Source organism: Chiloscyllium punctatum, chromosome 10, assembly GCF_047496795.1.
Source record: "Chiloscyllium punctatum isolate Juve2018m chromosome 10, sChiPun1.3, whole genome shotgun sequence".
Taxonomy (NCBI): Eukaryota; Metazoa; Chordata; class Chondrichthyes; order Orectolobiformes; family Hemiscylliidae; genus Chiloscyllium; species Chiloscyllium punctatum.
This window is the reverse complement of record NC_092748.1, coordinates 31,201,120-31,223,167: the sequence shown is the minus strand read 5'-3', so window position 1 is coordinate 31,223,167 and position 22,048 is coordinate 31,201,120. Positions and strand designations below refer to the sequence as shown.

At 40.9% G+C, this 22,048-nt stretch overlaps 1 protein-coding gene across 1 annotated transcript; it reads right to left on the bottom strand.

Annotated features, from left to right (window-relative positions):
• Positions 1-10,391: 10,391 nt before the first annotated feature.
• Positions 10,392-21,844, bottom strand: prlh (prolactin releasing hormone). Its single transcript, XM_072578766.1, has 3 exons — positions 21,546-21,844; positions 21,154-21,315; positions 10,392-11,656 (listed from the first exon to the last, which is right to left on the bottom strand). Exons 2-3 carry the CDS (start codon positions 21,251-21,253, stop codon positions 11,493-11,495), a joined length of 264 nt encoding a protein of 87 aa, XP_072434867.1. The 5' UTR covers positions 21,254-21,315; positions 21,546-21,844; the 3' UTR covers positions 10,392-11,492.
• Positions 21,845-22,048: the final 204 nt, after the last annotated feature.

Below are 22,048 nucleotides of genomic sequence, written 5' to 3'. Positions count from 1 at the left end.
AAGAATGTTGCCAGGGTTGGAGGGTTTGAGCTATAGGGAGAGGTTGAACAGACTGGGGCTATTATTCCTGGAGCATCGAAGGCTGATGGGTGACCTTATAGAGTTTTATAAGATCATGAGGGGCATGGTGCACGTATGGAATGAGCTGCTAAAGGAATTACAACATTTAAAAGGCACCTGAATGGGTATATGCTTAGGAAGGGTTGAGAGGGATATAGACCAAATGCTGGCAAATGGGACTAGTTTTATTTTGGATACCTGGTTGACATGGACAAGTTGGACTGAAGGGTTTGTTTCCATGCCATACATCTCTAAGACTTTATGACTCTGACTTCATCAACAAATGCCGGGTAAAGTGTTTTTAATACATTAATTGGTGAAGTGTAGAAAGCACAGAAAACAGTGGTGTGATCAGTAAGTTCACAGATGATGTGAAAATTAGGGATGCAGTAAATAGTAAGGAGGACAGCCTTGGACAGCAGGATAATACAAAGAGCCTGGTTAGTTAGGCTGAACAAGGACAAATGGAATTTAATCCTGAAAAGTATGTTTTTTTAAATTCATTTGTGGGACTTAGGCATTGCTGGCTGGCCAACATTGATAGCCCATCCCTATTTGCCCTTGAGAAGGTGGTGGTGAGCTGCTTTCTTGAATCGCTCAGTTCACTTGCTGTGGCCTGATCCACAATGCCGGGAGGGAGGGAATTCCAGGTTTTTGACCAAACCACTGTGAAGGAACGGCGATATATTTCCAAGTCAGGATGGTGAGTGGCTTAGAGGGGAACTTGCAGATGGTGGTGTTCCCAAGTACCTTCTACCCTGGTCCCTTCAAGATGGAAGTGGTTGTGGGTTTGGAAGATGCTGTCTGAGAATCTTTGGTGAATTTCTGCAGTACATCTTGTGGATAGCACACACTGCTGCTACTGAGAGCTGGTGGTGAAAGGATTGAATGTTTGTAGATGTGGTGCCAATCAAGACGGTTGCTTTGTCCTGGATCATGTCCAGCTTCTTGAGTGTTGTAGGAGCTGCACCCACCTAGGCAAGTGGGGAGTATTCCATCACATTCCTGACTTGTGCCTTGTAGATGGTGGGTAGACTTTGGGGTGTCAGGAGGTAAGTTACTTGCTGCAGTATCCCTAGTCTCTAACCTGCACTTGTAGCCACTGTGTTTATGTAGTGAGTCCAGTTAAGTTTCTGGTAACCCCAAGGATGTTGACAGCGGGGGATTGAGTGATGGTAATATTGTTGAATGTCAAGGGGTGGTGATTAGAGTGTCTCTTATTGGTGATGGTCATTGTCTGGCACTTGTGTGGCGCGAATGTTACTTGCCACTTGTCGGCCCGAGCCTCGATATTGTCCAGATCTGTTGCATTTGAGCATGGACTGCTTCATTATCTGAGAACTTGTGGATGATGATGAATACTGTGCAATCATTGGTGAACATCCCCACTTCTGACCTTATGACAGAAGGAAGATCTTTTGAAGAAGCAGCTGAAGATTTTTGGGTCTAGGACACTATCCTGAGGGACTCCTGCAGAAATGTACTGAACCTGAGATGACTGACCCTCCACAACCACAAAAATCTTCCTTTGTGGCAGGTATGACTCTAACCAGCGGAGTGTTTGCCTCCTAATATCCATTGATTCCAGTTTTACCAGGACTCCTTGATGCCATATTCGGTCAAATGTGGCCTTGATGTCAAGGGCTGTCACTATCACTTCACCTCTGGAATTCAGCTCTTTTGCCCATGTTTGAACCAAGGCTGTAATGTGGTCAGGAACTGAGTGACCCTGGCGGAACCCAAACTGGGTGTCACTAAGCAGGTTGTTGCTGAGCAGGTGCTGCTTGATAGCACTGTCGATGATACCTTCTATCACTTTACTGATGATGGAGAGTAGACTGATTGGGTAGTAATTGGCCGGGTTGGATTTGTCTTTTTTTTGTGTACAGGACATACCTGGGCACTTCTCCACATTGTCGGGTAGACACCAATGTTATAACTAGGTAAAAACAATGACTGCAGATGCTGGAAACCAGATTCTGGATTAGTGGTGCTGGAAGAGCACAGCAGTTCAGGCAGCATCCAAGGAGCTTCGAAATCAACATTTCGGGCAAAAGCCCTTCATCAGGCTTTATTCCTGACGAAGGGCTTTTGCCCGAAACGTCGATTTTGAAGCTACTTGGATGCTGCCTGAACTGCTGTGCTCTTCCAGCACCACTAATCCAGAACCAATGTTATATCTGTACTGGAAGAGATTGGCTAGGGGAATGGCAAGTTCTGGAGCACACATCTTCCGTACTATTGCCGGAATGTTATCAGGGCACATTGCCTTTGCAGTATCAGGTGTCTCTAGCCATTTCTTGATATATCATGGAGTGAATCAAATTGGAGACTGGTATCTATGATGCTAGGGACCACTGGAGGAGCCAAGAAGGGTCATCCACTTGGCATTTCTGATGGAAGATTGTTGCAAATGCAGCAACCTTATCTTTTGTACTGATGTGTGGGCTCCTCCGTCATTGATGATGGGGATATTTGTGGTGCCTCCTCCTCCTCCAGTGAGTTGTTTAATGGTCCACCACCATTCACAACTGGATGTGGAAGGACTGCAGAGCTCAGATCTGATCCGATTGTTGTGGAATTGCTTAGCTCTGTCTATCACTTGTTGTTTATATTGTTCGGCATGCAAGTAGTCCTGTTTGGTAGCTTCACCAGGTTAACACCTGGTTTTTGGGTATACCTGATGCTGCTCCTGGCATGTCCTCCTGCACTCTCCATTGAACTAGGGTTGATCCCCTGGCTTGATGGTAATAGTCGAGTGGGGGATATGCCACACCTTGAGGTTCCAGATTGTGCTGGGGTACAATTCTGCTGCTGTTGATGGCCCACAGCACCCAGTCTTGAGCTGCTAGCTTGGTTCAAAGTCTGTCCCATTTAGCACAGTGATAGCGCCACACAGCATGATGGAGGTTATTCTCAATGTGAAGGCAGAACTTCATCTCTACAAGGACTGTGCGATGGTCACTTTTACCAATACTGTCATGGACAGATGCTTCTGCAACTGGCAAATTAGTAAGAATGAGGTGAAGTATGTTTTTCCTCTTGCTGCTTCCTTCACCACCTGCTGCAGATCCAGTCTAGCAGTTATATCCTTCAGGACTCACCTAGCTCAATCAGTAATGCTGCTGCTGAGCCACTCTTGGTGATGGACGTTGAAATCCCTACCCAGAGTACATTTTGTGCCCTGGCCACCCTCGGTGCTTCCTCCAACTGTTGTTCAACATGAAGAGTACTGATTCATCAGCTGAAGGTGGACGGTATGTGGTAACCAGTAAGAGGTTTCCTTGCCCATGTTTAACCTGAAGCCATGAGACTTCATGGGATCTGGAGTCAATGTCAAGGACTCCCAGGGCAACTCCCTTCTGACTGTACACCACCGTGCCGCCACCTCTGCTGGGTCTGCCCTGCTGGTCGGACAGGACATATCTGGGGATGATGATGTCTAGGGTGTTATCTGTAAGGTATCATTCCATAAGAATGACTAGGTTACGCTGTTGCTTGCCTAATCTGTGAGACAGCCCTCCCACTTTCAGATGGTGGGAAGGAAGCTTTGCATGGTCGATAGGGCTGAATGTGTTTTTGCCATTCTTTTTTCCCATTCCAATTTCGATGCCAGGTAATCCATCCAGCTTTGTTTCTTTGTCATGACTTTCTCGTGATTGATATAACTGAGCGACTTGCTAGGCCATTTCAGAGGGCAGTTGAGAGTCAACGACATTGCCGTGGCTCTGGAGTCACATGTACGCCAGACCAGGTAAGGATGGCAGATTTCCTTCCCTAAAAGACTTTAGTGAACCAGATGGGTTTTTCTAACAATTAGCAATAGTTTCACGGTCGTCAGAAGACTCTTAATTCCAGACATTTCTTACTGAATTCAAATTCCACCATCTGCTGTGGCGGGATTCAAGCCCAGGTCTCCAGAACATTATTCAGGGTTTCTGGATTAATAGGCGAGTGATAATACTACTAGGCCATCACCTCCCCATTATGATACATGTTGGGAGGAGTAACTAGACGAAAGAGTCCATGTTGAATAATATAACCCTGAAACGTACAGACGATCAGAGTGAACTTGAGGTGCTTGTCCATAGATACTTGAAGGTAAAAGGACAAGTAGATAAGGTGGTTTAGAGACATATGTCAAGGCATTGAATACAATAGCAGGGATGTTATGATGGAGCAGCACATAATGTTAGTCCACTGCTGTGTGCAGTATAGGAAGGACGTGATTGCACCAGAGAGGATGCAGAGGAATTTGCTAGGAGGTTGCATGGACTTGAGTGATTCAGCCATGAAGAGATACTGGGGCTGTTTTCCTTGGAGCAAAGAAGGCTGAGGAGGATCTGATTGAGGTGTATAAAGGTTTGAGGGACATAGTTATGGTAGATAGCACACAGTTTTTCCCCTTAGTACAGGAATCAATAAACAAAGGGCACAGTTTTCAGGTAAGGAGCAGGTGGTTTGGAGAGGATTTAAAAAGAGTATTTTTCGCTCAGAAGTTTGTATCTGGAAATCACTGCCTGAAATGGTGGTAGAGCTGTAAACCCTCAAGACTTCAAGACTTATTAGATGGGCACTTGAAACAGCATAGTATACAAGGCTATAGGCCAAGCGCTGGAAAATTGTAATGGAATAGGTAGAAGATTGATTACACGCATAGGTATAATGGAGCAAAGGGTCTCCTTTTGTGCAGCAAAACTCTATGTTAACAAAATGCATGGCAAATCCAGTTCACACTCAATTTTCAGCAATATGATGGAAAATGTCATTGATAGTGCTATCAAATGGCATCTACATTGCAATTGTGATCTTGATTAAAATCACACAACACCAGGTTATAGTCCAACAGGATTATTTGGAAGCACTAGCTTTCTGAGTGCTGCTCCTTAATCAGGTGGCTGTGGACCAACCTGATGAAGGAGCAGCACCCTGAAAGCTAGTGCTTCCAAATAATGTTGTTCGGCCATAACCTGGTGTTGTGTGATTTTTAACTTTGTACACCCCAGTCCAACACCAGCATCTCCAAATCAATGGTAAACTTACATTTGTTCAATTTATCTAACAGGGTCACTCGTCATCTGAGCTTATGACAGTCTTGATCCAAACATAAACAAAAGACCTGAACTCCAGAGGTGAGAGTAACTGTCCTTGACATCAAAGCAGCACTTGACAAAATGTGATTGCAAGGAGCCCGAGCAAAACTGAGGTTAATGGAAATTGGGAGAAACTTCTGCTGTTGGAAGTCATACTTGGCACAAAGGAAAATGGTTGTAGTTACTGGAAGCCAATCTTCTCAGTCCTACAACATTGCTTCACAAATTCCTCAGGGTAATGTCCTGGGCCTAACCATCTTCAACTACTTCATCAATCACCTTTCCTCCATCAGACGTGGGGATGTTCACCAATGATTGTGTACCTTTCACTTTGTTCAATATCTTTCACATCTCCTCAGATACTGAAACTGTCCACGTGCAGGAAGATCTGGACTATATTGTAAATTGGTCTGATAAGTAACCAGTGTCATTTGTTCTGCAGAAATGCCAAGCAATGTCCATCTGCAACGAAATAGAATCTAACCATTGCCCATTGACATTCAAAGGCATAACTATTGCTGAATCCCCCACCAGCAAGTTTCTTGGGGTTACCATTCATATGAAACTGAACTGCAGTAGCCATATAAACACTGTGGTCAGAGGCTGGGAATGCTGCACAGAGTAACATATCTCCTCATTCTATCACCTGCAAGTGCCCTCCCAAGCCATGCCCCCACTTGACTTGGAGCCATACTATGGTTCCTTCACTGTCACTGCATCAGAATTCTGGAACTTCCTTCCGAAGCATACTGTGGGTGCATCAATTCAAAAAGCTGGCTCACCATCACCTTCTAAAAGCCAATTAGGAATGAGCAACAAATGTTGTACTTGTAAACTATACCCACATCTCATGAAAGAAAAAAAATCTACACCCTCTGAACCTGATATGCCTTTTATAAGATGTATTGTTCAAAAGTTGACTCACTGAGGAGAGTATGAAGTACAATCCAAATACAACGATCTTAATCTTATCAATATTTAACTGGAGGAAAAGGGCTCATCTATGACTCAAACTCAGACAGGCAGTCAGAATGCATAGAAATAACAAAGTGGTTAAATAAGACAGAAGAAGAGTGCTAATTGTGTGAGTCTGTATATAGAAATGACAAGGTACAGCGGTGTAAAGTGACAGCACGCAGAGAGGTAAGTGAGAAGTCAAGGTTGGATACTTAGTGAACTCTAAAGGTAACAGTTTGATATTCAAAAGAGAAGATACTACTAGAGATGCTGTGGTTATGACCAGATATTTATCAGATAACAGCAGACAAAATGAGGGATATCTATTTGATTGGAAAAGTTTTGCCTGGTTTTGGCCAATCATGTTAAAGTCCGCAGAGGATAAAGAAGGTTTTAACATACCAGTTACAAATACAAAAAATTATGATTATAGTGAGAAGTAGTAGAAATATGGAAATCTCATTGGAACAATCCAGAGTTGTCAGAGAAATGTTCAGAGATTTAGGAAGTGAAAAGATCATTGAAGAAACAGAACCTAGAGACAATGTGTCAGTTTGCAAGGATGAGTGGGAGCAGGGGTGGGGTAGGATATTTCCTCACCTTTGTTTTTAAAAATAGGGAGATAATAAGCGCTTGAAAAGGAAGGAGCCAATTCATGAGGAGAGGAAACTGCATTGAGCCAACAGGAAGAAAGCTATGGACTGCAGGAAGGTATCAGATGAATGAAAAAGTAATAAATAGAGTTCAACCTGAAGAAGTATGACATTGTATCTATAGAAGGCTAACAAAGTAATATAATAGGAGAAAGTGAGGACTGCAGATGCTGGAGATCAGAGCTGAAAATGTGTAGCTGGAAAAGTGCAGCAGGTCAGGCAGCATCCAAGGAGCAGGAGAATCGACGTTTTGGGCATGAGCCCTTCTTCAGGAATGAGGAAAGTGTGCCAAGCAGGCTAAGATAAAAGGTAGGGAGGAGGGACTTGGGGGAGGGGCGTTGGAAATGCGATAGGTGGAAGGAGGTTAAGGTGAGGGTGATAAGGTAGATGATCTGTGGTGTGCAGTGAGAGAGGGACTCACTTGAAATCCTTGTAGAGGGAGGAAGACAGCTTGAATGCTGCCTGACCTGCTGTGCTTTTCCAGCAACACATTTTCAGCTCTGATCTCCAGCATCTGCAGTCCTCACTTTCTCCTAGAAGATTTTAACCTACTGCGAATCCTCTTACAAGGATGCCTTCCTTGAAGAAGCTCTCTTCCTCCCTGTACAAGGATTTCAGTGAGTCCTTCTCTCACTGCACACCCCAGGTCATCTACCTTATCACCCTCACCTTAACCTCCTTCCACCTATCGCATTTCCAATGCTCCTCCCCCAAGTCCCCCCTCCCTTCCTTCTATCTTAGCCTGCTTGGCACACTTTCCTCATTCCTGAAGAAGGGCTCATGCCTGAAACTTCGATTCTCCTGCTCCTTGGATGCTGCCTGACCTGCTGCGCTTTTCCAGCAACACTTTTTCAGCAAAGTAATATAATACACAATAAATGGTTGAGTGCCGATAGGTACTGAGAAAAGAAACAGAGGAACCTTTGCAAGGATATCCACAGGTTTCTGTATGGAACTGGACAGATGGACGAATGGTCAAGAAAGCATGAAATATAAGATCTGGGCAACTTTAATGGGACTGCATAAATCACTAGTTATACAACAGCTGGAGTTCTGTGCGAATTCTGGGCATTGCACCACAGGAAAAATGTAATTATGTTAGAGTACCATCAAGAGAAGTTTTACAAGAATGTTTTTTGGAATGGAGAATTATAGGTATCTGGAAAAGTTGGATATTTTAGAGTTATGTTCTTCACAACAAAAGATACCCTGGAAAGATTTAACTGGAGTGTATAAAATGATGTGGGTTTTAGACAGAGTGAATAAGAAAGCTATTTCCATTTGTTGAAGTGGTTTCTGACAAAGGACCATAGATGTAGTGTAAGAAGTAGATTTAGATGGCAATCTAAGAGAAATATTTTCATCCAGAGGGTGGTGGTGATCTACAATGCACTGCCTGAAAGGGTCATACAGACAGAAATGCGCAACATAAACTTGACTACACATTTAACGCTATAAGGATACAGACCAAGACCAGATCTGCTTGGCGAAATGGCCTCCTCCTGCATTTTCTGATTCAGCCACACAAGATGCTTTGATTGTGTCCATTTGCGAACAAATATTCTGGATGAAATGTGTGTGTTGGGGTGGATGGTGGGGTGGGGTAATTAATAAATGACCCACTCGCAATGTCCAAAGTATTAGTGCAGTGGGGGAGAGAAAGAATGAGCTTAAAGGCAAGATTAGCTACCAACATGCAAAGTTGTTAGAAAACAAGGAGGACGAGCTCACCTGGTTGCTACTCATAAGTAGATAGTGATTGTTAATTTGAAGTCATTCCAGAATGGCAAAAGAGGCACAGAGGGCCACAGATTGGACATTGAAACCTGGAATAGCAACTGCTTTGCAACCCACCCAAAGTGCTTCAAAATGGCAGTAAGTAAATCATATATTTAGATTTAAAACTAAGTTAAATTAAAACAAAAATCAATGGTAATGACAACATAAGGAAAGCTCTAAGCGACTAATAATTAAAATCAACAAAGTTGATCAATTTGTTTAGTTGCACAGACTAACAGATGGATAAATAAAACAGAATTGCAAGAGAGTTGTTTCAGCTGTTAAAAGTTTGTAATACTCCAGTGATGTATGGTTAAATGTGGCTCCATGGAGTTTTTGAATTACTGTGCTACAGATGTAAAATGAATCAGTTGGTGTAATTTAAGAAAGGACTCTTGAATTATTATAAGATAACTCTGCAAAAGAGAACAGTCCATTGGGAATAGCAGATCATCAAATTATTCTTAAGGTGGGCACATTATCTAACTGAGAACAATTGATAACAGAAGATTAAAAAGGTGGTGGTTAGATAATGTTGCAGAATAGGCAGAGGTTGATAAAATCCATCATTACAGAGAGCATTAGACACCTTATCTGCAAAACAGAGGAGCAAGATGAACAGTGGAATACAATGTGTGACAGAGAATATTGTTTTATTATGTATGTACGTTCCAATCAGTTTCTATCCACTACCATCTCAGTAACTTCTTCAGACTAGTTCTCCACTGATAATGTTAATAAAATGAATTATAATGTTAACAAAAAATAGCAGGAAAAAAATAGCTCCACTCTTGAAATACTTCAAATAGACACTGACTGTTGAAACTCCTTTCAATAAAACTTTTCTAACAATGTGTAATTTTTCTGCACATTACATTCTCCACCTGAGTGCACAAGCACACCACAACCTCATCAAATGCAGAATTAGTACAAAGATATTTCTGAAAAGGAAAATGAAATTGTTGAACTTCAGAGGCAAAAGATGTTCCAAAGGTATTTTTTTTCATGATCAAACAGCTTGTTGGATTTACCGTAAACATCGCATTTCAAGCATTTCACAGATGGCCTTTATTCAATACACATTTTTGCACTTTACACTTAGCAAGATGAAGAATGTCAGTAGTAAGGAATACAGTTCTTCTCTGGATGTGTCTATATCCACATTCAACCTTGTCTTCTCTAGACCTCCACACAGTGTGAACTTGTTGACAGGAGGTTTTGAATATAGCACCTATCAGAACTGGCTATGGTTCTTAGTCACCCTAGATCATGAAATGGAAGTCAGGTACCTCTACAAAGGAATGAGATTTAATATTACATTAAAACAATCTTAGAAGAGCATGGAAAGACAGAGTGCCATTGAATCTTAGCTCTTAACATTCCAAGGCTAAGCTCAGAGGTAAGTGAAGTAGTATGAAGCTACAGGTGAAGAGAGATGAACAGTTAGTATGCATACAAATTGACTTGAAAGGAACACAAAGAAAGGTTGACATGAAGAGACCAAAAAAAAATGGAATTAGGATTAATTTATTCCAACAGTAAAATCTTCAAACTACAATCCATCCCCAAGTTATGGGAAACACACCATCACCATTAAAATGGTGTCTTTGGCTGGGGGCCATGCAATAGCCTGATACAAAGCTCTGCAGTGACACAACTATCTAGCCAAGAACTGGTGAAAGCCTGGGAAGAAATAGGAAAATTGGTAGGTTAGATTTATGGCTCAAATGGTTGTTGCAAACACTATTACAGGACTGAAAATGTGATGCTGGAAAAGCGCAGCAGGTCAGGCAGCACCCAAGGAGCAGGCGAATCGACATTTCGGGCATAAGCCCTTGGGTGCTGCCTGACCTGCTGCGCTTTTCCAGCAACACATTTTCAGCTCTGATCTCCAGCATTAGCAGTCCTCACTTTCTCCAACACTATTACAGGACTCAAAGTCACTGCTTTGCATCAACCTGCTTTAAAAGTCATTTTAAAAAGTAACAGAAAATCATTCGAAATGTTGATAAATTGGTTTAAGCTTATTTTGATGCAGGATATGAACACTAGAGGGAAAACTTTCCAGATTTGACATCTAAATGCCAGCAAATGCTTTCAGGAAGATACAACCGAGATAAAAGATAAATTAAAAAAAAGCTTTGTACTAATATGGTACCTTAACCATAACTGTAGAACAGCACCATTGTTAGTTTTTCTGTTTTATGTTTTGGCTACTATGAACAGAAGATGGCAACTTACTGTCGAAGTAACAGTAAATCGTTAAGGCGGATAATGCTATGATCTTATCAATATTTTGCTTGAAATGCCTTCATCAGTGCTTCTACAATATCGGAGAATTTGCATTTGACATGTATTGACAGACCTTGCTCAGAATGCAGGACAGTCACAAGGTAGGTTTAACATCAAATTATATATTTATTACTTTAGCTGAAAAGAATAGTTTTGGTGCTGAATCTGAGCAAAACATTTTTAAACTGCAACGACTAAGAAGAAGTGAAAATTATTAAATAGGAATCAAAAATTATACAGAGAAATAAAACAGTAGAAAAGAAACAGAGTTAAAAGAAATAGCTACTGGAAATCTAAGACGTGAGTGAGAACTACAGGTTTAGTGAAATGGTAATACCACAATTCCTGACATGGCTTGACTATTTCTTTAACCATTCCCTATAATCCAGGCAAATAACACCAAATGACAATGGAAGGCACAGAACTGTGAATGTACCTTGATTTCTAATTGAGTTGAAATTCTAAATCTACTTTAGTTGAAACTTCAGCAGTCAACATTAAAGTTTTGCTATTGCATACAGGATGGACCTTATTTTCTTTAATACTGTTCATGGTTTGATAGTTATTTAAGAGTTGTTTTTATTACACAACTACAGAAGTAAAGTTGAAAAATTATGAAGTTGGTTTGTGAGAATAGAGTTACAGACAGGAACTGAATTTATTCATCCTGGTTGGATTCTTCACTTTCTTCAATTGGGATACAGACACGACGAGTGCCAAATTCATATTTCCTGATGTTTTCCAGGGTTAGTCCTCGTCTTCCAAAACGGCCCACAGGCCTTATTCCACGTCCAGTATACCAAGAGGAATCAATATCAGCATCTGTGAAACAAGTCATGAAGATTTATATAATTAGTATTTGCAGCCTGTGACAGATCATGTAATTCAACAAAAAAAATCTACATCAGAATGTCTTTCATTTTACTTCAAAATGATCTTCCTCTGGTCTTGAAAATAGTAATCCAAAAGTTTCAAGCATGTTAGAAGTCTTTCATGCCTTGCCTTTGTGTAATGTTTGTAGTTTCTATATTGAAGAAAGGAATGATCACCTTAATGGGAATGTACTATAGGTCCCCCAACAGTCAAAGGGAAACTGAGGCACATTATGCAGAGAGATCTCAGATATATGTAAAAATAATAGGATTGTGATAGTGTGGGATTTTAATTTTACAACCGTTAACTGGGACTGCCATATAGTTTAAAGCTTGGATGATGAGGAATTTGTTAAATGTATTCAATCAAATTTTCTTTATCAACATGTACATGTATCTAGTAGAGAAAGAGCAAACCTTGAGCTTCTCTTGGGAAATAAGACACGGCAAGTGACTGAAGTGTTAGTGGGGAAACATCTTGGGATGAGGGATCATAATTCTATTAGTTTTAAAATAGCTATGGAAAAGGATAAGCCTTCCATAAAGTTAAAGTTCTTAACGGGAGTAAGGCAAAGTTTAATTGTATGAGACAAGAACTTTCAAACGTTGATTGGAATAGACTGTTCACAGTTAAAGGGGGGGCTAACAAGTGGGAGGCTTTTGGAAGTGTGATAACAAGTGGCATTGTGTTCTTATTAGACTAAAGGGTAAGGCTGGTGACAGTAGGAAACAATGGATGAATAAGGATATTGAGTTTCTAATCAAGAATAAGAAAGAATCATGTATTAGATATAGACAACTGGAATCAAAATGAACCTCTTAGTAGGGAAATCTGGACGGCAATGTGAGGATGAGAGGCTTGGCAGATAAGGTTAAGGATAATTTAAAGAGATTCTACAAGTACATTAAGAGCAACTGAGCACATAGAGAGAGAATAGGAACCTGAAAGATCAATGAGGTCATCTTTGTATTGAACCTCAGGTGTGGGAGAAATACTAAATTAATAATTTGCATCAGTTTTTACTGTGAAGAAAGAAATGGAGGCTAGAGAACTCTGGGAAATAAATATTTATGTTTTGAAAACAGTTTAAATTACAGAAAGAAGTGCTGGAGGTCTTAGAAAACATGCAGGTGGATAAATCTCCAGGAGCTGATCAGGTGTATCCCAGAGTCTAGATTAGAGTGGTGCTAGAAAAGCACAGCAGGTCAGGCAGCATTCGAGGAGCAGGAAAATCGACATTTTGGGCAAAAGCCCTTCATCAGGAATAGAGGCAGGAAGCCTCCAGGGTGGAAAGATAAATGGAGTAGGGGGTGGAGGGGAGTGTGTGTGGGAATGGGGAGAAAGTAGCAAAGAGTACAATAGGCGAATGGGGGTGGGGATAGAGGTGATAGGTCAGAGGGGAGGGTGGAGCGGATAGGTGGGAAGGGAGATTGGCAGGTAAGACAGGTCATGGGAACAGTGCTGAACTGGAAGGTTGGAACTGGGGTAAGGTGGGGGAAGGGCAATAAGGAAACTGGTGAAGTTCACATTGATGCCCTGGGGTTGAAGTGTTCCAAGGCGGAAGATGAGGTGCATCCCAGATGACGTGGAAAGTTAGGGAAGAAACTGCAGGGTCCCCAGAAGAAATATTTGTAACATCTGTAACCACAGGTGGGATACCAGAGGACTGGAGGATAGCTAACGTTGTGCCTTTATTTAAGAAAGGCTGTAAGGAGAAGCCTAGGAATTATAGACGTGTGAGCCTGACATCAGTGCTGGGTAAGTTGTTGGAGGTGATTCTGAAAAAGCATTTACATACATTTGGAGAGGCAAGGACTGATTAGAGATAGAGAGCATGGTTTAGTGAGAGGGAAATCATGTTTCACAAACTTGACTGAGTTTTTTTCAGCAAGTTACCAACAAAAGAGATTGATTAGGGCAAAGTGTTAGATGTTGGTTACACGGACTTTAAAGCATTTGGCAAGGTTTTGCATGGTAGACTAATTAGTAAAGTTAGACCATATGGCATTCAGGGTGAGCTAGCCAACTGGATACAAAATTGGCGTGATGGTAGAAGAAAGAGGCTGATTGGGGAAACAGTCTTTCAGACTGGAGGCCTGTGATCAGTGGTGTTCCACAGGGATCAGTACTGGGTCCACATTTGCTTATATTTATATTGAAGACTTGGTTGAGAATATAGAAGGCATGGTTAGTAAGTTTGCAGGTGACATCAAAATTCATAGAATAGTGGACAGTGAAGAAGGTTATCTAAGATTACAAAGAGATCTTGATCAATTGGGTCAATGGGCTGAGGCGTGGCAGATGGAGATTACTTTGGATAAATGTGAGGCATTGCATTTTGGTAAAGCAAACAAGGGCAGAACATATACAATTATGGTAGGGCCCTGGGTACTGTTGTAGAATAGAGAGACCTAGGCCTTTGGAATTTGCATCACAGGAAGACAGGATAGTTAAAAAGATCTTTAGCATGTTTGCCTTCATTGCTTAGACCTTTTGAGTATAAGAGTTGGGATGTCATGTTGAAATTGTACATGACATTAGCAAAGCCTTTTCTGGAACACTGTGTGCAGTTCTGGTCATCATGCTAAAGGAAGAATATTATGAAATTGGAGAGAAAAGCTTTACCAGTATGTTGCTGGGAATAGGGGTTTGAGTTATAAAAATTGGCTAGACAGGCTGGGACTTTTTTCATTGGAGCATAAGAGGTTGAAGGGTGACCTTATAGGGGTTTATAAATTCATGAGGGGCATAGATAAGGTTAAAACAAAGGACTTGTCCCCCCGGGTGATGAAACTTAAAACTAGGTGGCATATTTTTGAGGTAAGAGGAGAAAGTTTTAGAAAGAACATGAGGGGCAACTCTTTGATTTTTTTGACACAGAGAGTGGTTCATGTGTGGAATGAACTGTCAGAGGAAGCAGTGGATGCAGGTACAGTTATAACGTTTAAGACATTTGGATAAGTACATCAATAGGAAAGGTGGAGAGATATGGGCCAAACCCAGGCAGGTGGGATTATATAGTTTGGGAACATGGTCAGCATGACTGGTTGGCCACTGTTTCTGTGCTGTATAACCCTATAAGGGGTGGAATGGAATTTTAAATGAACATCAAAAGCTAATGTTGCACAGGGGAAGCTCTTATGCTTATAACTGATGAAAGGTAAAAACATGGATCAGACATCTTCACACACAAATGAAGGAAAATGTGAGGTCAGGAAAATAATAGTAACCAGCTTATTTTGTACACTTCCTGGTTGTTATAGTGGCACCAGTGCAGGCCTGGCAACAGATGCCCACCTGTCCTTTCTGAAGCCTATTTATGCAGACATAAGTCAAAATCAAGGGATTTAACAGGGATAGGGCCCCTCAAAGATCAGTAAGGCAGCCTATGTGTGGAACCACAGGAGATGGGTGAGATACTAAACTAGTATTTTACATCAGTGTTTACTAAGGAGAAGGTCATAGAAGATATAGAATGTGGGGAAATGGATGGTAACTACTTGAAAAATGTCCATATTACAAAGAAGGAGGTGCTGGACGTCTTGAAACACATAAAGATGGATAAATTCCCAGGATGTGGTCTGGCGTACCCTAGACTCTATGGGAAGCTAGGCAAGTCATTGTTGGGCCCCTTGCTGAGATATTTGTATCATCGATAGTTACATGTGAGGTGCTGGAAGACTGGAGGTTGGCTCACGTAGTGCCACTATTTAAGAAAGGTGGTAAGGAAATGCCAAGGAATTATAGACCAATGAGCATGACATCAGTGATGGGCAAATTGTTGGAGGGAATCCTGAGGGACAGGATTATATATATTTGGAAAGGCAAAGGGATAGTCAACATGGCTTTGTGTGTGGGAAATCATGTCTCACGAACTTGATTGAGTTTTTTTGAAGAAGCAACAAAGACGATTGATGAGGGCAGAGCAATAGATGTGATCTATGTGAACTTCAGTAAGGCATTCAACGAGAGTCCTCATGGTAGACTGGTTAGCAAGGTTAGATCACAAGGAATACAGGATATTCAATTTGGATAGAGAACTGGCTCGAAGCTAGAAGACAGAAGGTAGTGGTGGAGGGTTGTTTGTCAGACTGGAGGCCTGTGACCAGTGGAGTGGCCACAAGGATCATTGCTGAGTCCACTGCTTTTATCATTTATATAAATGATTTGGATGTGAACAAAGGAAGTATAATTAGTAAGTTTATAAATAATACCAAAGTTGGAGGTGTAGTGGATAGTGAAAAAGGTTACCTCAGAGTACAATGGATTCTTGACTAGCTGGGCCAATGGACTGAGGAGTGGCAGATGGAGCTTAATTTAGATAAATGTGAGGTGCTGCATTTTGGAAAGGCAAATCAGGGCAGAATTTATACCCTTAAAGGTAAGGTTCTGGAGAGTGTTGCTGAACAAAGAGATCTTGGAGTGCAGATTTGTAGTTCCTTGAACATGGAGTCGCAGGTAGATAGGATAGTGAAAAAGGCATTTGGTATGCCTTCCTTATTGGTCAGAGCATTGAGTATAGGAGTTGGGAGGTCATGTTGCAGCTGTACAGGATCTTGATTAGGCCACTTTTGGAATATTGTGTGCAATTCTGGTCTCCCTTTTATAGGAAGGATGTTGTGAAACTTGAAAAGGTTCAGAAAAGAATTGCAAGGATGTTGCCAAAGTTGGAGGGTTTAAGCTACAGAGCAGACTGGGGTTGTTTTCCCTGGAGTATTGAGGCTGAGGGCTGACCTTATAGAGATTTATAAAATCATGAAGGACATGGATAGGATAAATAAACAAGGATTTTTCCCTGGGGTGTCGGAGTCAAGAACTAGAGGGTGTAGATTTAGGGTGAGAGGGGAAAGATTTAAAAGAGACCTAAGGGGCAACTTCTTCATGCAGAAGGTGGTGCGTATATGGAATGAGCTGCCAGAGGAAGTGGTGGAGGCTGGTACAATTACAGCATTTAAAAGGCATCTGAATGGGTATATGAATAGGAAGGGTTTAGAGGGATATAAGCCAAGTGCTGGCAAATGGGACTAGGTTGATTTAGGATATCTGGTCAGCATGGACGAGTTGGACGGAAGGGTCTGTTTCCATGCTGTACATCTCAATGACCTATGACTAAGTAGAGTTAAAAAGTTTTTGTTTAATCGACAGTGATTTTTATGTATGAAAAGGAAGGTGAAGCTTCTGCAAAATACCTAATCTAACAAAATGTATAGAAATAAGGATCCTTGAAGTCTTAGTTGCAAAAAGAATTCACTAATGTCAACAGTTTTTTTCACTTTTCAAATGATCGCCATTCTAGTTACTCAACGTTTTATTAAATACCTCAATCCTTCCCCTCACTGCCAAAATCCACAACTCTAAAGTGTTTATGCTGCTTGCATTTAACATCCTTCCTCTAATTAATCCCTAAACTCTGTTATCCTCCATATGATGTTCCAGTTGAATTCCCTTATTCCATGGTAGCTAAGTTTTGTAATTACTTTTCCTTCAATGCAGTGAACAATTTATTTTGAACAATCTTGCCAATTCTATTCACAATGTTGAAAACATCAATTAGTTCCAAGGGAGTAGAAATTAGTCTGGAATAGTTTTGCAGCCAAAGGCACTGGAATCAACAGTAATTGTTCCTTGGGACTCATCAGCACACTTGTCACATGTCAGTCAACACAGCCGCAGGCTAAATGAGAACTTAAAGTTTTGACCACCCTTCCAGATAAATCCTAGAAGCAAGGTTTCAGAAGGCTATATAGCTGCACAGCACGCTAGCCTCAAAGGACAGTTTAATTTTAATTTAAAAATAAAATATTCACAATCTACCTTTCATGTTGGAACTGTTCAAAACAGAAAATCCCAACACTTCCCTGTCTCAGAGACAAATTAACAACTTTTTAAAAGGACCATTGGTGAGCATAAAGTCTTTATTTACAAATTTAAGAAGGCCTGGAGTATCTAAGATGAGTCTCACAAGGTTGGCAATGCTGGTGTGACTGGTACGGGGCAGCACCTTACTATATTAGTAAGTCTCGAAAGTTTAGAAATGGATGCTATCCATGCATCAGTTTGAAGCTCAATGCCATTTCCAACAAAGATATGTCCAACCTAATTGAATGTGAATTGTTAATGGTTAATTCTTAGAACTCATTGCGCACCAACCCCTATTATTTTCACTGAAAAGCAATTATCCTCCTTTTGATTATACATCTTAGTAATATAGATACCATTCAGTTGGAACACTGACTAAATGCATAAAACAATTAAGACATGCATGCTCAATTAGCTGGAAGTTTACTATCAAACCATTCCTTAGTAATCTAATAGACAATTTTAAACTGATTTTAAAATAGGAGCTAAAGATACCAATAATACGGTTGTGTATTTACCAGTCACATAATAAACTATTGCCCTTTACAAGCTAAAATCTACTGATTTAGCTAATCCTGGAGGGCACTTGAATCCAAGGTTCTCTGTCCAAACAGGGTTTTTAAGTTATAAAATTCAATCTGCATCATAGGTTTTAAGGCCATGTGTTTAATTTTATGCATATTTTCAGACAACTTCAAAATTAAATGAATTATCAGTTGACTGATATGCATTATCATTCAAAGCAATGAACAAAAATACAACCAAAAAATCCCCTCTCTTAATAATCATTTAAGCTTCTCATCAGCAGTGTCATTTCTTCAGTGGGGCAAGAAAAGTTGTCTTACTAATGCTAAGTCCACAAGGATGTTCAACTGTGTTGAGGTGGTTGGCAAACCTACCTGTGTAAGGTTATTTTTCTTTCTTTGTCTTGTACTTATAATTATTCATTTCCTCCTATAATAGCAGGATTTTAAAAAACAAACCTAGTATGTTCTGGGGTATTGGAAGGCTAATTTGACAATGTTCCAACTGCATTCAGCAGGTCTCTCTCAAACCATCCTCTTCCCCTCTCCAAAAATGCACAGCATAAGTAAAATCATGACATTTAACTTATGATGTTTAAAAACTTGGGAATTGTTTCCAGTGTTAAGTTTATACTAGTACTGTAATGTAAATGAGGCTGAAAGAAGTACCATGTCAAAATATTTTGCCCCATTTAACTTTAAATTTCTCTATGCAGATTGCAATTGATCTGATTGTGCATTGCTCCAATACAGATTGTGTATCATCTCTGTTTTTGTTTTCTGAGCAACAGCTTGTACTATTCTTTTTTATAAAACCAAATCTCAATCCTCACTTCTTATGGAATCTCATAGGATTGCTACAGTGTGGAAGCAGGCCCTTCGGCCCAACAAGTGCACACCGACTCTCCAAAGAGTATCCCACCCAAACCCATTCCCCTACCCTATTCCTCTATATTTACCCCTGACTAATGCACCTAACTGACTCATCCCTGAAAACTATGGGCAATTTAGCTTGGCCAATTCACACAGTCTGCACATCTTTAGATTGTTGGAGGAAACCAGAGAACCTGGAGGAAACTCACGCAGGCACGGGGATCTCTCATGGGTGTTCCTGCAGAATTTTGATATAATGGTGAAAAGCAATAAAAAGATTAAGAGAAAGTTGTACCAGCATTTATAATTTGAAATATTAGTTATCTTCTTGGTTTTAAAATTTCCTTGACAAACTTTAAAATCACAAATTGAAAACATCATTGCTGGGTACAGAGCCTCATATTTATACTCCCCTGTCAGAGACAAGATTGCAAATTTTACCATCTCTATTCTGCTTCGAAACGTTTGTGTACTTTAGATGTAGAATAGAATAAATGTGTAATGAGGGTCTCCTTACATTATCTAAAGTTCTCCCATAATCCTAGCCCAGTTAAGTACAATCCTGAAGCTCAATTCAGACACAAGACAAAATTCCCCTGATAATGTCCCATCGTATACTCCCAAGATGGGGGCAACAGAGTTCCTTCTGCTCTGCACCTTCAATATTCCTCTGCTGCAGCCATAAAAGAAGCAGCTCTAACTGCACAGTTTCTCATTAGAGCCATCCACTGGCATTTATAAAATGAAATGAACTGTTTGGAGCAATTGTGGTGCAGAACTGCATGCAAGATTAAGTCCTATTATCAGTGACTAGGACTGTTCTGAGCTGAGACTACAGAAATTAATTTGATTTAAATCTATTCTAACTGGCAGGGACGATTTTGGATAAGATTGTATTCCAAGGAGAAAGGCCCTGCAATATCCTATCTGTGAGAAATTCCCAGAGAAGCAAATCTATTCCCTCTTCCTTCAGATTTTGAACTTTTTAATGCATTCAGCTGTCAATGTAGCAAAGGTACCCACCAATACAATGGTGGTAAAAGTAAAATAGTGCAGATGATGGAAAACTTGCTGAGATTCACCAAGACTTTTTTTTAAATACAATCATTGTATTTGGGTAACTATTTTCAAAAATCCACACCTCACAGAAATCCTATTGTTGCAGTGGAACATCATCGTCAGATGAAAACAACATCCATCTTGCTATTTCTTAACAGAAAACCAAAACAATCCAAAAATACTTCAAAGCTTTTTAATTTCATACATGACATAATAAAACTCTGAACTCTTGCAAATGTGATCTATTTAGAGTTTTATGTTCTAAAACAAGAAATTCTTAATAAAGGTTTTTAAAGTGGGGTGATAGAACATTTAAAAAACTCAAAATGATTTCGTTTTGTATTCCCCCAGAGTGTGAACGTACGAAGTTGCATGGATGACAGTAAAAGGATTACTGCAGAGCAACCTGCAGGATGTAGCTTGACATCGAGTGGACTTTGTACCAGCTGCAGTCTAAACTCTGCCATAGTGAAGTACAGCGTAAGGTTTCCTGTTGTTCAAACCTCGAACATTCCCATGATGCTAGCAGCAACTCCACAAGATTCGGTTAATTCTTTGCGAGTTAGTATTTTGTGGCATGTTGTTAGTATTTCCACACATACAGGGAACACTGTTCTCCCTTAACCGGAACAATTCCTCTAACGTAGTGGAACCTCCCCTGCCAGGTCTGTGCATATTCCCTCCATTAATATGGCATATTGGCGACAGCGGACCCATTATGCCCTGACAAACCATAAACTGGAATTACCTTGTTAGACCTCTACCAATTTGCCCTTTCAGATGCTCTTTAAAACTTGTCCCTTTGACCGTCTGCTCTCATATCCCTCTGATTTCGGTGTTAAATTTGCTTTGTGCTCCAAGGACGCACTTTGGATTTTTTTTTTCCCCATCCTAAAGCTGTTATACAGGCACAAGTCATCCGTTGTTGAAGATGGCTCCATTGCAACTCAAGCATCAGCCTCTCACCGACCACAACTGAGCTTGGAAAAGGACACTTTGCAGCATTACATCCACCTGCCTTTTACGTTCTCACTAGGCAAAAGTTGTCCCTTTTTTTTGCTCTTATGTTGTTCGGAGTTGTAGCAACCTGAGCTTTTACTAATACAACGCGGGGGTAAGACAACCACTTACTTCTGATCTCCACCGAGGAGCCTTGGACCCGAGAGTCCGCATCAGGAAACGCGAGGCACGCCAACAGGCAAAAGATACAGCAAACCGACAGTAGATTCATTCCTGGACAAGGCTTGGGGCAAATTCTCGCTGATGGGCGGTGGACGGAGCTTGAGCCAAGCGCTGCGGGGAATAAGTGAGCGCTCCTAGTCAGCAACATTATAACACTACAGAATAACTTTCGATGAAATGCATCATTCAATTTAAAAATAAAACCCTGAGCTTCGAACAGTTCTGAAAAAAGAAGAAAGTTATGATGCGTGTTTGCACCAAAAAAAAATGCATTCACAGTTTAGTTCTGCTTGCATTCGATAAAGAGGATTTGCTGGCTCCCACCCAAGTTATGTACTCACCGCTTGGTATCAAACAGCCGGGTTGAGAAACTGCTTGGTCCCATTCACTCTCATCCGCTTTTTATTCTGTTATTTCGCGATTACGTCAGTGACTGGCAGAATCCACTTTGCCAAGTTCCACTTTACAGGCGTCACTCAGCCAGCGCCCTTGAGAGGGTTTTTGCCCACCCACACTGGCGTCACCTGCACCCCGCCAGGGCCTCGCCTCTCAGCCTCCATCTCCTCGCATGCCTCTCCCTCTGCTCTTCCAGCTCTTCCGCCTCTCGTGGAGCGATTCCTGAGCTTGTCTATGTCTCAGTTATCGACTAACTTGCAAACTACTCCCTAACACAGCCTAAAGCCAAAAATTAATGTCGGCAATCATAGTTGACAAACACTTTCCGCATTTGTGTAAAACTTTTGCACTTTTTAATTGGAACTGTGAACCCATGTGAAACACGCTAATCCTCCAATATGGGCAATCCAAAAGGTAGCCTTAAGAGCTCATAACTCTTTTTGTGATT

Coding starts and splice junctions, on each gene's coding strand:
- prlh (XM_072578766.1), bottom strand. CDS start 21,253: ATGAATCTACTGTCGGTTTGCTGTATCTTTTGCCTGTTGGCGTGCCTC. Junction 11,657..21,153: donor CTCCTCGGTGGAGATCAGAA/GTAAGTGGTTGT, acceptor CTTGTTTCACAG/ATGCTGATATTGATTCCTCT.